Source organism: Aphanomyces invadans, assembly GCF_000520115.1.
Source record: "Aphanomyces invadans strain NJM9701 unplaced genomic scaffold supercont1.1, whole genome shotgun sequence".
NCBI classification, from domain to species: Eukaryota; Oomycota; class Saprolegniomycetes; order Saprolegniales; family Verrucalvaceae; genus Aphanomyces; species Aphanomyces invadans.
In genome coordinates this window covers 1,962,112-1,975,579 of record NW_008580146.1, presented here as the reverse complement: position 1 = coordinate 1,975,579, position 13,468 = coordinate 1,962,112, and the positions used below count along the sequence as shown (strand labels likewise).

Genomic DNA, 13,468 nt, shown 5'->3' with positions numbered 1-13,468 from the left:
GGTCCTTCCGTGTCATGTTTCCCGCCCGTGACTTGTCCACGCGCCAATCGACATGACAAGCCGTCAGTCGTACGAGTTGCGCTCGAGATCAGGGACGCCTTTTGCGACACCGCCGCCAAAGTCTGGTCGTTGGGAAGATCAGACGCTGCAAGAATCCAAGGAGAATTCGGATGAGGAACCCTTCACGACGCAAGGGACGAATGAGTCTTCCACGACAACATTTACAAACGACTCGACTGTGTTCCGCGAAAGCGAGTACACTGAAGAGTACGACGAAGACAGCGACGACGATCAAGTGCAATTTATCAAACACAACAAGCCACGTTTCGGAAAGCGCGTCCATGTGATCGCAGTATAGTCCTCCTTTGATGCGTTCTTGCGTGATGCCTGACCGACAGCATTGCACTAGACGACGAGTTTGCGCATGCTCTTGGAGCTCATCAACTTGATGTGGTTTCTACTTCCGTTCGTTTGCCTTGTCGTGGCATTGGTGTTGCCTCGGTACGTACTCTCCCTGCGCCGCCTCATTCCACATCCGAACGTTCATGACGTTGTGAATAGGCACTTGATCGAGGCCATCCAGGCAACCCCGGTTTCGTTGACTTCCCCAGGACATAACCACTTGAACTCCATGAGCAGCGTCCAAACTCACATGGACGCGATGATCAAGGAAATCGGCCACCTGAAAAAATTCCAAGAGGAGCACGAAGTGCGCATGGAAGAAATCATGTTCTTGTACGAGCAAATGACCAAGCAGGTCGACACGCTTGCCGATACGGCGCGAACGCCCTCGAGTGTTGTCGGCGATGAGGCTGTGCTGAATCACGTGTCGGAGATGATCCAGACGGCGCTGAAAAAGGCCATTCGTGACGTGGTATCTAAAGCTGTTTTTCTTTTAATTTTTTCAAGTTTATTACATAGAAAACCGAGTACAAGGCAGCTCTCCAACCCGTCGAAGCTAGCTTGCGCCTGGTGACAACCCAAGCGACGTTGATCGAGAACGAACTCAAGACGCACAAGGATCGGTTAACCGTATGTGCCACTGATGCATCTTGCACCAGAGAGCTGACGCGACTATCGTGTAGGACGTTGAAGACCTTGTAGAAGGCAGCAAGACTCAACTGCTCGAAACTATTTACGACGCCAACAACCCCGAGCTGCTGGAGCGGCAAATTGAGTCGATTGTGGCCACGAAGATCGGTCAGGTCCAGGACCAAGTGACGAGGGTGATTTCGGAAGAATCGACTCGCCACGTGAAGGTGCTGAAAGCAGAACTCCACAACGCGACACAAGCTGGCCTCGACCGCCTCATCGACCAAAAGGTGGCGCATCATCTTACTCAGCACATTCTATCGGACGGCACGACCGGCGGCGTCGCTGTGCAACCACAAGGACGGGTGGACTATGCGAGTTTTGCTGCTGGTGCGCGCGTCGTGCGTCACAAGAGGCAAGCTCTCACGAGCTGCTTGATGTGTGTAGCTCACAATGTCGTAGCGATTTGACTGGACCCAAGTTTTTGACATCCGTCGTGCAAAACTTGTTTTCCCCATCCATGTTCACGTCCAAGTCGTACAATGCGTTCCCGCTCTGCTCCCTTGCCGGCAACTCGTGCCAGAACGCCAAGCCCGAAGCCGCGATTTCGGTACGGCGGCCCTGTTGTCACCACGATGACGCTTGCGTACGTAGTCCAATGTGGATGTGGGGCAATGCTGGGGCCTGGCATCCAACGCGGGCAAGCTGACCGTGAAATTGGCCCACCCCGTCATCCCTGACACCGTCGCACTGTATCACATTGACCCGTCCATCGCGCCTGACTTTTCATCTGCCCCCCGTGACTGTCAAGTTCTTGTACGTCTTCGTCCAGGTACGGTGGGTGTACACGTTGTCTGATGGTGTCGAAGGGCTTGATTGTGGAAGGAAGCGAGGTGCGCCAAGTCGACTTGGGTTCGTTTTCGTACCAGAAAGACGGCGGGTCGCGGCAGGAGTTTCGTCTAAACAGCCAGGTTCGACCGAGGGACCCCAACGTGGTGCCGTCGCGCGTGCTAATGGAATGTCCGTTGCCCCCATAGGGAACTCCAGTGCATGGCGTGACGTTGCGCGTGCTGTCCAACTATGGCAACGAAAAGTACACGTGCCTGTATCGATTCTCTGTCCATGGCGAACGCCCAACAGCCTAGCCAGAGGTCCATTTTACCAACTCAAACAGTTGTGTCTCCATGTTGATCATCGCGCATTCAACATGCCAAGCAGATCGACGTACATATCTATCAGCATCCCATTGCAACGTCATGGTGTCTGGTGGTCGAGAAAGGTGGTTTGCACAATTGGCCGTCCGAGCGCATTCGGTGGCACGACGTGTGCTCCAATACGGTTCGATGGCCACCGCACGATGCACACCGTGCAGTCAGTGATAAATATGTGGTCGAATTGATAAAGATCATTGGCTGGGAAGGGTTCGCTAATAGTCCAATGTGAGGAGGCCCATGTTGTCAGGCATCGACCTCGGGCTGATCTGGTGGGCGAGTAAGTTGCGCTTCATGCCGGCCATAGTTTGCTTGATGCGAGCGAGATCTCGCCGCGTGTTGTACCGAATGATGTCGGCCGTCGGCACTTCTTTTTGCAACGAAGGCGCGGGTCGAGTCGGTTTGCCGAGCTGCGTCGAAATCAACACGTCGATGTCGCGTAGCACGCTGTGCAGGTCTGTTGGTTGCTTTACGGACGGTTGGTGGTGGTCGTGGGCTTGATGGAGCACCCACTTACGGAGCTCGCCCATGATTCTCGCCGGCGCAGAAATGTGGTTGGACTTTGCCGCTGGTTGGAAAGCAGTTCCGACAACGTTGTCCATGATCTTGCTAAGCTGAGTCATGCCGACGTCCCGCAGATCCACGCGACGTGTGAATGTTTCTGCAGGAAAGCGGTGGCGGGATTTCGTCGGCACTTGGGCGCCGTCTTCTACGCCTGCAGCCATGTCGCTGGCACAACCGCTGTACAATGCGCTGTCGCTCCACTTCAACAGCGTGGCACTCGCATTCGACGAAGGCACGATCCCTTCAAACTTGACCAGCTCGTACGAGTCTTCCCACAACATCAAGACGTCCGTCCGGCCGTTGGTCGTCGCATGCAGTGCAGATCCGTATGGCTTTTTGCTTGAAACGCAATGGTGCCCGAGAGCGCAACGAACTGCTCGACCAAACTTTTTGTTTTTGAATTGCAAGCGATCAGTGGTTGTGGGGAGCCGACGCCCTTGGTGGACGAGTGCAGTATACGTCATAAGAACTCGGGAGCCAAAAATGCGACCCATCGACGCTTCAAAGCACCCGCGCTGCACCATAGACATGTTGACCCCTCCACCGCGGATGTAGAGGGCAATTTGACGAGGCAGGTGGTCCACGACTTCGTCGTTCTCGCGCTGCGCTGTTCGACCTTGGCGTTGTCGCTGTTCACGTTCCCACGAGTAGAAGTCGAGCCACTTTTGAGACGTGAAGTCAAAGCTTTGCAAAAACCGCGTCACCAAGCGAAACTGCAGCCCTGAGATGGATACACGTCCCGAGTAGCACATCTTTGCCATTTCGCTGGTGCTTGCTTTGCCCGAGTACACGTGCAGGAAGTCTTCGATGGAGGATCTGACTTCGCAGTCGTACTTCAGGTCGGTCGATGTAGGGTCGACGAGGTGGGTTTTCACCCCTTGGTGCTTCTTGCATCGGACAAGGTAGCGCATCGTTTGCGTCGAATTCTCAACCTTAAACGTAAAACAAATCGTTCCTTCAAAGGCCGATGCCGGTTGGAAGCTAAACTCGAAGAATTTCATCATGTCCACAATTTCCTTGGCGCGAGGGATGTCTCGGATCTCGGCGGGCAGCACTGCATCAGCGCGTGCGATGTCCATCTTTAATGGACGGAATCGAATGTGGCCCAACTTCGCCAGCCATGGCACGACGGTATCCGGAACGTTGAAGTGCACGCGCAACATATAAAATTATCATTTGGATTTAAAATGCGACCTGGATGCGACATTAAAATATAACGTCTGCGATGGCTTTCATGGGGTTGTGCGATCCGGATACCATGTTGACGCCATCTCCTTGGCCAATCCCATTGCGAGAACCTGATTGGACCAAACCGACATGTTGACGCAAAAGCGAGCTTGCCAACGGGACGACGCGACCGAAGCCATGGCGGAAGAGGTTGCCGGCGCTCGCCACGCACAGCCTCACGAAGATGACCGATCTGGGATAGCGGTCCTGGAGTTGTGCAGGTGACATTGGATGTATGGCGGCACGTGCCTTAGCAGGGGAATGGCTTGACTTGGCGGCACTTCCCAGATTCTTCTCTATCGGAGGCGAAGGGTACTCTCACCGAGGTGTATTAAGTTTGAGACGGATGCCGGACGTTGTGGCGATGGTCGGGATGTTCTTGATGCGTACATAATTTACGGATGCGCTAACTCATGCCTTGGCTGTGTATGACCGAATGGCTTTCACGCCGTGGTGAGTGCGCACGGTCAGGAATAGCATGGACCACATGAGCTTCTGTTCCGTTTGCTTGAGCTTGGCCTCTAACGCAATGTTTTCGCGGTGCAATCGCTCGCACTGACGATTCGATGCATCCAATTGCTCTTCGAGGTCGGCAATCTCATTGTTGAGTCCCTTCGTGATGGCCTCTTGTCTCTCAAGTAAGGTCCGCTGAAGCAGCTCGAGTTCTTCTTCAAGCTTTCCGGCGATCGAGGAAGCATCATTGGTCATCATTTGCGCATGGTTGAGTTCTTGGCTCAGTTGATTCTTGCTGCGCACCTCGTCCAGCAACATCGAGTGCAGCTCTTCAACGTGGTGTTCCAGTTCTTGGATGCGCTCTTCCATTCCCCGCACACGCCCGCTTTCAGTGTGCCTTGACTGCTCGTCCAAGGCAAATGCCAACGTAGACAAGAGTTGATGTGCCAGAAATTTATCGATCGATGCCGTCAAGGGACCGCAGTATTGAATGATCGAGTCGACCCAATTGTGCAGTCCTATCCGACCAGCCATGGAGGCTGTGGCAGACAACATGCCATTCACCAGCGGCAAGTCCAGACTTTTAATATGTTCGAGCGACCGCTGGCATTTGAACTCCCCCCACCTCAACAGTGCTCGAATGATCGCAATGTCAGAATCGGACGGCAGGTGCATGCTCGGCCAGCAGTCCGGATCGTCGCCGCCCCCCTCGAGTGCAAGTGATGCCATGAACGAATAAATCCATGATGGGTTGTCACACTCTAAGTCGCTCGCGATAGAAGGTAGGCGATGTCATTCCCTTGATATAAGAACTCACCATGTTGGTGACTCGATCGGGGTCGTCTTGGTATCCGGATGGGTCAAACCCAATGACCCAACCCAAGTTTGAAATTTCAAATGTCTTGGGGTTTCGATCGAGTCAATTTCATTTTTAATATTGCATACAATATGGAAGTACGAATTGCCATAATGAAAAATAATTTAAAGTTCTCTGGTGGATTCGCTGTATGGGCCAATTCAACGTTGGCTCCGTTGCGTCGATCACACCACGTCAGCGAAGATCTCGCGCTGCCGTCGCATTCTACATCCTGCCGACCCCGCTGAACGCCACCTTCGTCAGGTTATCTATAGTGCTGCTTGGTCCAAGTCCAGATGCAGGCCTCCTCCCACACGAACGATGAAAACAGCCAAGCTGTGAAGTCACGACCACGGGTTTGGTCGCACATGCGTGTTCCACTAGTTCCTTACTCGCGTAGGCCTACAAGCCCCTTGGTGATCGCGGCGCCGTCAAGCATGGCGAGCGAATTTCCACATTTAACAGCATTCTGAAACCTCAGAACAGCTTCAAGCGTCCTGCGCTGGGCAACATCACAAACAAGTCGACGGTACTGATTTCGGTCTGCCAAGGCTAGGTACTCACGAACGTGACAAGGTCATCACCAACAAGAAATCCATCCTGGAGACGCAGAAAGTGGCGAGACGTGAAGACGTCATCCGCCGAACTTCGATTGGAACGCCCAAGAAAGTGTCGCGTGCCACGCCAGTTTTGAGCACACATATCTCGACGTTCAAGATCGAGCCGATTCTCGAAGCGGACAATGAGTTCGACATCGACAGCGATGACAAAGGCGACGAGCGATCAATCTGGCAATACGCTGCTGAAATCCACAAATACTACTTAGAGATTGAGGTAGGACGCGCGATTGCCCCTGACCCCATTCAAGCAACCTGCCGTCATGGTAGAAATACCGCGTCGCGAGCCCCACGTACATGCTTGACCAGGTCGATGTGAACACGAAGATGCGTTCCATTCTCGTGGACTGGCTTGTCGATGTCCACTACAAGTACAACTTGCTCGAGCAAACGCTGCACATCGCAGTCAACTTGATTGATCGCCACTTGGAGAAGAATCTGACCTTGCCGCGTGCGCGCCTGCAACTTGTGGGCATCACTGCGCTGTTCATCGCGTCCAAGTACGAGGAGATATACCCACCCGAGGCTGCAGACTTTGTCAAGATCACCGACAACGCGTACACACTGACTGAATTATTTCAAATGGAGGACGAGCTCCTGTCGAGCATCGGTTATCGCGTGACCGTTCCAACGGCGTTCCAGTTTATGAATCGATTTCTCAAAGCCTCCAAGACCGCCAACACCAAGACGCAACTTCTGGCCAATTACTTGATCGACCGGTGTTTGCAAGAGTACAAGATGCTGCGGTACCCTCCTTCCATGATTGCGGCGGCTGGGGTGTACCATGCCCGCGTGCAAATGGACTTGCTTCCCCACTGGGTACGCCTCGCATCTGGCTTTCCTTCACAATGGTGCCATGTAGTCGCCCTGTGTTGAGTACCATTCGACGTATTCGGTTGCCGCGATGCGCATGTGCCTCAAGGACATGCAAGAAATGATGGAGACTGCGGCCGCCGGTGTCGCCAAATCGAGCAAACTCACAGCCGTGACGCGAAAATTCGCCAAAGAGAAGTTTCAAGGTGTGTCGAAAGTTCCCCTGCGATTCCCCCACAAGGTCAAGGACGAGTTTTACGGCCCATAGACCCGACCGCTCCGAGCCAGTTGGAAGGAGAGCCCTGTAATCTTGAAGTAGCATTGATGCAAATATACCCAGCACAGAATGACGCTTCGTGCCCTTCGTGCGTCTATCGTCATGCAATGCGTGGACGTGCTTGCGCGCACTTGTGAACAGTTCAAACAGATATGACAGTGCGCACCAAGGCAGAATAGACGTGAATGAAATAGCAGTGGCCTGTCTACAGGTCCGAAAAGAATGCCTCCCGTTTGGTCGGAAATGCCTGTCGGCCAGCTTGACCAGAGCTTCCTCCATCGTCGTCGCTATCGCTATCGTCCATCGAGTCGTCGTCCTTGGGATCGAATTCGAGGCCTTTTGTCTCTCCCCCGTCGTCTTCGTCGTCATCGCCATCGTCGTCGTAGAGGTACCCAACGTCCCAAAAGTGCACTTTGTTCGAGTGCGACACACTGCCCACGATACGCTTGTCATGTGAAAACTTGAGTACTTCCACCGGCATGTCCTCGTGGTCCCCAATCAGCCCGAGCAATTTGTTGGGGTGAATTTGAACAACGCTAGTCACATTGCCATCCTCGTTAGACCGTGTGGTCTAGCGCACGCGTACCGGATGATGCCGTCGCTCGACCCAGTCAAGATTGTGTCCTCATCGACCTTGAGGATCGTTTCAACAGAGTCGGGGTGGCCCGGGAATCGATCCGACATATCTCCCCACGTGTCCCAGCTGAAAATGACCAGCACACCGTCTTGGGACCCGCACACAACCTTGCGGCCGTTCTACGCCAAACACTCGTTGAGTCACACACCTCGCTACTGCCATCCGACGTGCGATACCTTGATGATTCTCACTGAGAGCAATTCGTCGTCGAGCTCGTCGCTCTTTTGGACAAATTTGTTTTTTTTCAAGTCGTACACGGACAGCCTGCCGTCTCCACTGGAGTTGGAGAGCGTGAGTCCGCTTGGCATAACGAGCAAATTGCCGATCGACGTACCCAGTGACCAGGAGCGTGCTCTTAGAGTCGTTCGTGGCCATGTCCGAGATGTAGTCCTACGTAGAGGTCCATTCGAGTTGGAGGGTAAGATTTGGGTTACGAGGCTGTACCGTGTGTTCATTCCACTGGACAATGCACCGATGCTGGCGAACATCCCACATCTACATGCGTGAAAGGAGCGTCGATGATGAATTGAGCTCGGTACCTTGACACAACCTTGGTCGTCGCCACTGGCAAACACGTTGTTCGAGATGGTATGCAAGTGGTTCACAGGGTTCCTACGATGCATCCGCGTTATGGAGCTCACCGTGACAAAAACAACGTACAAATGAGCGTTAAGCTCGGCCCACAACACACCACCGTGAACGTCGAAAGCGCGGATGGACTTGTCACTTGACGCGGTGAACAGCGCTATGAAGTTGTTTACAATCGGTGGACCACGAAAACATCATCGAGAGCACGCTCACCGTTTCCATCCTCTGCGAACTTGACGACACGGCAGGCATCTTGGTGGTGATTCAGCGACAGCACGCAATCGTTTCCTTCGGGGGTGTATGTGTATCTACGTGACATCGGGATGTACCTTGACATCAGCCGGGCATACGTACGCTTGGACTTTGCCATCGATCATGCCGGCAGCCACAACATTGCGCGTCGGGTGAAAGTCGAGATCGAACACGTCGCTCGGCAGCAGCACATCTGGGATGCCTTCTTCTCGAGTCACTTCCATGGCGGCGCTTCTTGCGTTGTCCTGATGGCGTTCAGTTGTCCGGTTGTCGGTTATCCGGACGACTCGTTTTGGTTGGTCAAGTCGTTGTCGGTTGATTGACTTGATGTTTGTATGGCTCAAACGCGCAATTTGCGCTTCAACTTCCACGAGACTCTGCCACGTCATTGTGCACGATGGAATTCTTAGTTTAGGCTACATTCATGCAAAACACACGAATCTCTTTGTGAACAGCTACACGGCATCGGCGGAAGGGGATCGACCTACGGCATGCCTCATATCATGGGTGTTGAGCTGGTGACGGACGTACGGGTCCCATTCGGCGTGGTGGTGACAGCTCCGCTCTGGCCACATATGGCCCTTCGAATGAGCTCCTTTTTCATCTGGAACGAAGACCGGAGTGACTCTGGAGTGCCTTCGACGTTGTCCATGATAAGATAGATCACGAAAAGCCCAATGTGCTCGAGCACCAACGCCACCAGAAAGCGCGACGACAGATCGAAGCACGACAGCTCGGGAGTCATGCTACGGTGGCCATAGGTGTCACCATTTTCAACTATGTCAAGGTGATACCTGTAATCGGAACCGTTGAATCGGTCAAGCACCAAGCAGTCGCCCACAAAGTACTCGACTTCCCCCGAGCTCAAGCAAATGAGCCCCACGACGGCGAAAACGGCAAGGAATAGGGTCGTGTAGAGGGTTTTTTCCCACTGGCCAATGCTGTTGGCTTTTCGAGGGACGGGGCGGCGTCTCGTCAAGCACAGCTTGTGAAAGCAATTTTGAATATGCACCACGTTGTTCACCTAGTCATGGTTTGAGCGTCGGCGAAGGCTTTCGTAGGGCACAACTCACCACCGCCGCCAACCCACAGAATGGCCATACGACGGAAAACATGACCACATAGCCCTACACGAGAGAGCGTGTGCACATGTCTGGGAGGTGAGGCGCATGGGGGCAGTCGACGTACAAACTGGATGACCATTTTCAAATAGTCCGGCTACAAGACGTGGCAGCGGTCAGGTACGACGTTAGCGCATTTTATCGACACGTACGAAGGTCTCGTACAGCTCCAGCTGCGATTCATCCACGACTGAGTCAGCCGTCATGAACTCTACAAGCCATCGCGATCCATCATCGCTCTCAACATCCCATGTCACTGAGTATACCTTCGTTGTAGAACCCTTCCGTCGTGGGAATCGTCACGCCCAGGGCTGCCTCGATGTACGGAATGCGAATGGGCGTGATCATTTGGAGCTACGACCACCAACGTTACCGCGAAGTCTATGCACGGACTGCGATCGCACCTCAATTTTTTCTTGAAAGTTCAACGAACTGGTCGCCGTGGTCGCGGCGGCGGCTGCGCGCATAGACAAGTCTGGCAGGGACGTTCGGCGCTGGAATTGGCTTTGGATCTCCGAAAGCGCAAGCATGGTTTCCGCGGGATGGGCGCGAAGTTTGCGGACTGTGCGGAAGCCATACAGTCGATGCTTGCGTAGCGCGTGGGGTAGCGCGGTGTCAATGAGAAGGTTCAGGGCCTGCGTGATGAGCAGGGGCGTGACCAGCGCTGTGCTCATGTCGATGCGACCACTGTGCCAGTTGACTGTGTAGATCGTGGCCCAGTGGAATTGCGTATTGATCCACTCCTCGACGTCTTTTCCAAACGGAACAATCACGAACGCTATGAGCATGAACCAGAGGAAGAACGAGATCCAATTGATGATGAAGAGGCGGTTGATCATCGTCCGGTCCACCTGCGCCTCCGTCGTGTGGTTTTCACGGATGACAAAGAACCGAAGGAGCTTCACGGACAACAGATACACAAACACGTCGAGCGTCGCGCCGAGGAAGATGCCCTAGGATTATACTAACGACGCGGCGAGTCGGATCAACGTCGTACCTGGACAAAGATGTAAAACCACCGCGACGTGCCGACCGTGGCCCCGAGCGTATCAAAGCACGAGAGAAACCCTGTGCAATCGGGGCACTCGCTGCACACGGGGGCGCACATGGCAGCCGTGTACCACTGGACAAAGAAACTGATCCCGACGACGTACGTCAGAGTAAAGAAGAGGAATACGACGAGCGTTTGGATGTAAGCGGGGATGCGGTAGAGCGAGTTGTAATACGGCTCGCGAAAGAGGACCACCCCCGAGTTGTCGCGGATGTCGAGGAACCCGTGGGGGCGGAAGCGCGGGTTTGGATAGTCTGCTTCTTTAAACAGGCGGACATTCCACACGTCGTTCAGGTACTCGTTCTTGCGCTGCCAGGCCTGGGCAGTCATCTCAGCCATGCACATGATACCGTCGAGGGAATAGAATACCTTGAGGAATGCGGTGCCCCACACAGTGACGATGGCATAGCCAAAAACGCTCAGCCCTGTCATGTAGTAGATGGCCGTATACCACCGAAACGACAAGTACAAGATCGTGCCAACCACGGCCGGAACGACAAGCCATTGCGTGTACAGCAACAGGAATGCAAAGTGAAATGCCACGTGCTCGCCGTAGTGGAAGCTGGACCATGCCCCCATGAGTTGCATTTGAGATGCCACAGGCGATCGTACCGAATGGCATCGGTGATGTCGTCGGCATTCCGCCACCACTGCTGCTTCTTGCGCAAGAGCATCTTGTTCACCTGGCAGCAAGTAGATGCGGCATGAAATTCCCGACAGACCGAGGAACCTACCTTCCGATTGTGCAGCGGAAAGCACGCAGCGATGATCGGGTCCCGTAGATTGGGGTCCTCGATGGAAATGCCGGCGCCGGGGGGGTTGAGCTGCGCCGTGTCTGCCGTGGACGAGATAATGCGTCCGATGGTTTGGATGCGTTCCGCGGGCGTGAACTTGCGGTCTTCTTCCTCTTCTTCGCCTTGCGGCTCGTCGTCTTCGGGCGCGACACAATTGCCTCCACCATTGTGCGGTGCCGCCCGTCGAGGCGACAGTGGGGACGACCCCAGATCGCTTTTGTAAATGAGTTGTTCGATTTCACTCGGGACTTCCCCAACCGCTCCAATCTGGAGCCACCGCTCGACCACGAGACGATTTTTCTCGATCTTCATCCTCTCAAATGTTGGCTTCAATAGCAAGCACATGTACTTGCGAGAGTGCAGCGTGCTCGTCATGACAGTCACCTCCAGCCCGGCGTCGATGCAGCGCCGAATCACGTCGCGTTGTTGGACGCCGGCCTCATCCAGGCCTTGACGCTCCAAATCCCGCGTCCGAGCTGGTTTATTATGCAGCAGGAGGGCAAATTCGTACGGCAGGGGCGCGCTGCAGTCGACGTCCGGTTCCTTTTCTTTCTCTGGATGATGTGGCCAGGACGGCCACGGAAATGATAGCCGTGAGTGTGCCGCCAAAGGAGTCGACTGCGTCGTCCCGGGACCACATGCAGGGCTGGCTTGGACACTGGACGATGCCAAGTGCGGGTTGGACGGGTCTGATGCCAAGTGCTTGACCAAGCTGCCAAGAGATTTCGTGTACGTGCGCATCCGTGGAAGTGGCAGGGCAGCGTGGTCGTGACTCTCAAAGCTCTTTGTTCGACGGGGAAGGTACACTTCTCCGTCGCCACCGTCATGCTCCGCGTCTTCGTGGATTGCCGCCGTGCCAATGATTTCGTTTGTCTCTGAAACTCCTACGCTGCGGGTGCGCCGGTGGCGCGCCACCCTCGACTTGGGCGGCGACGTCGACGCAGACCGCTGCTCCCCCGACTCCATCCAAGCAAAGGCGCCACGCCAGTCGAAACGTTGCAAGTATGAGCTATCGAAAAAACGGCATCGAATCCTTCCATTGCCAAATGTCTCGTGGGAAACGCCTCGTAACGACGCCGCAGGTCCCTGAGTCCGTCCTTCGAAGAGGCGGAACAGCCCTGTGTCAGCGAAGACCATGTTGACCAAAGCAAGCACTAGGGACCATCACGGCGGCGTCCACGAGTAGCTCTCTTGGGATCTTGAGCTGCGGGCGTGGTAGACGTGCTGGGCGGAACGGTTTCATGCCACGAGCGGTTACACCTCTTCGTCTCGCCGGGTGAACTTCCAAAAGTTGCTCCGTCGACGATGAGCGCGACAGCAGTTCCACCTGCGCAAACCGCTGAAGGCGGCGAGGAGTACTTGAATTCCATGAACTTTCGGTCGCTCATCGAGTGGCTGACGGCGGAAGCGCTTTTGAGCCGACCAGACGACCCGCTGGCGTTTGTGCGAACTGTGATCTCGGAAAAGTTGGCGCAGGTACGCGATATGCAATCTGGCTCGTTCGTCATGGCGAGATATGTGTAGAGGTCGTCTGGGGAGGCTTACAACCCCGACCATGCCGTGGCGTATATCAAGCAATGCTACGCCGAAGCCAGGTCCGTGTCGAATTCAAGGTCGAATCTGCACGCGATGCTTACATGATCGACATGCAGTGCCTCGGCAGATGAAAACGGACGGCTCTGCTTGCGTCCCAAGCGCGACACGTACAGTCCACACGATTCCATCAACCTTTGAACGTTCCCATCGCTCGCAGGACTGTGACGCCCTCGGGGGATCTGGCGTCGAATAAGCGCCTGGTCTTATTGGAGAAACTCATTCAAGCCTTTCGCGTCATTACGATGCAGCTCGACCCTATGGAAGGTAATGCTTGTGCAGTGCCACGCACCGCGACACCTCCACAACAACATTTCGTTTAGCGACCAACTCGATCATCAAGCACACGTGCAAAATCCTCAACGCGGAGCGCGCCACACTG

The 13,468-nt window shown here is 54.6% G+C and overlaps 7 protein-coding genes across 9 annotated transcripts; 3 read left to right on the top strand and 4 right to left on the bottom strand.

The window, feature by feature from the left end:
- The first annotated feature begins 11 nt into the window (after positions 1–11).
- On the top strand, positions 12–2,235 carry H310_00618 (hypothetical protein). 3 transcript variants are annotated; one of them, XM_008863459.1, is made up of 9 exons: positions 12–352; positions 410–501; positions 562–874; positions 922–1,032; positions 1,086–1,447; positions 1,495–1,642; positions 1,687–1,848; positions 1,902–2,003; positions 2,070–2,235. In XM_008863459.1, exons 1-9 carry the CDS (start codon positions 53–55, stop codon positions 2,175–2,177), a joined length of 1,698 nt encoding a protein of 565 aa, XP_008861681.1. In that variant the 5' UTR covers positions 12–52; the 3' UTR covers positions 2,178–2,235. The 3 variants fall into 3 exon arrangements, with proteins under 3 accessions (XP_008861681.1, XP_008861680.1, XP_008861682.1); XM_008863458.1 differs by having other exon boundaries at positions 1,687–1,864; positions 1,918–2,003; XM_008863460.1 differs by having other exon boundaries at positions 12–501.
- Positions 2,236–2,403: 168 nt separating this feature from the next.
- Positions 2,404–3,897, bottom strand: H310_00617 (hypothetical protein). The gene has a single exon (XM_008863457.1). It carries the CDS (start codon positions 3,884–3,886, stop codon positions 2,459–2,461), a length of 1,428 nt encoding a protein of 475 aa, XP_008861679.1. The 5' UTR covers positions 3,887–3,897; the 3' UTR covers positions 2,404–2,458.
- Positions 3,898–4,291: 394 nt separating this feature from the next.
- On the bottom strand, positions 4,292–5,220 carry H310_00616 (hypothetical protein). Its single transcript, XM_008863456.1, has one exon. It carries the CDS (start codon positions 5,214–5,216, stop codon positions 4,446–4,448), a length of 771 nt encoding a protein of 256 aa, XP_008861678.1. The 5' UTR covers positions 5,217–5,220; the 3' UTR covers positions 4,292–4,445.
- A 280-nt stretch (positions 5,221–5,500) lies between these two features.
- Positions 5,501–7,153, top strand: H310_00615 (hypothetical protein). The gene is made up of 5 exons (XM_008863455.1): positions 5,501–5,699; positions 5,744–5,872; positions 5,920–6,177; positions 6,231–6,779; positions 6,823–7,153. The coding sequence occupies exons 1-5, from the start codon at positions 5,640–5,642 to the stop codon at positions 7,039–7,041; spliced, it is 1,215 nt and encodes a 404-aa protein (XP_008861677.1). The 5' UTR covers positions 5,501–5,639; the 3' UTR covers positions 7,042–7,153.
- Positions 7,154–7,201: 48 nt separating this feature from the next.
- Positions 7,202–8,775, bottom strand: H310_00614 (hypothetical protein). The gene is made up of 9 exons (XM_008863454.1): positions 8,630–8,775; positions 8,489–8,583; positions 8,348–8,432; positions 8,227–8,299; positions 8,132–8,182; positions 8,022–8,077; positions 7,864–7,963; positions 7,637–7,806; positions 7,202–7,586 (listed from the first exon to the last, which is right to left on the bottom strand). The coding sequence occupies exons 1-9, from the start codon at positions 8,749–8,751 to the stop codon at positions 7,256–7,258; spliced, it is 1,083 nt and encodes a 360-aa protein (XP_008861676.1). The 5' UTR covers positions 8,752–8,775; the 3' UTR covers positions 7,202–7,255.
- Positions 8,776–8,910: 135 nt separating this feature from the next.
- H310_00613 (hypothetical protein) lies at positions 8,911–12,499 on the bottom strand. The gene is made up of 12 exons (XM_008863453.1): positions 11,434–12,499; positions 11,312–11,382; positions 11,069–11,261; positions 10,646–11,017; positions 10,053–10,601; positions 9,915–10,002; positions 9,801–9,859; positions 9,716–9,745; positions 9,601–9,654; positions 9,322–9,551; positions 9,059–9,273; positions 8,911–9,011 (listed from the first exon to the last, which is right to left on the bottom strand). The coding sequence occupies exons 1-12, from the start codon at positions 12,457–12,459 to the stop codon at positions 8,983–8,985; spliced, it is 2,916 nt and encodes a 971-aa protein (XP_008861675.1). The 5' UTR covers positions 12,460–12,499; the 3' UTR covers positions 8,911–8,982.
- Positions 12,500–12,798: 299 nt separating this feature from the next.
- H310_00612 (hypothetical protein) lies at positions 12,799–13,409 on the top strand (the record flags this gene model as incomplete). The annotated part of the gene is made up of 4 exons (XM_008863452.1): positions 12,799–12,969; positions 13,018–13,088; positions 13,146–13,196; positions 13,247–13,409. The coding sequence occupies 4 exons, from the start codon at positions 12,799–12,801 to the stop codon at positions 13,407–13,409; spliced, it is 456 nt and encodes a 151-aa protein (XP_008861674.1).
- Between the last annotated feature and the right edge of the window lie 59 nt (positions 13,410–13,468).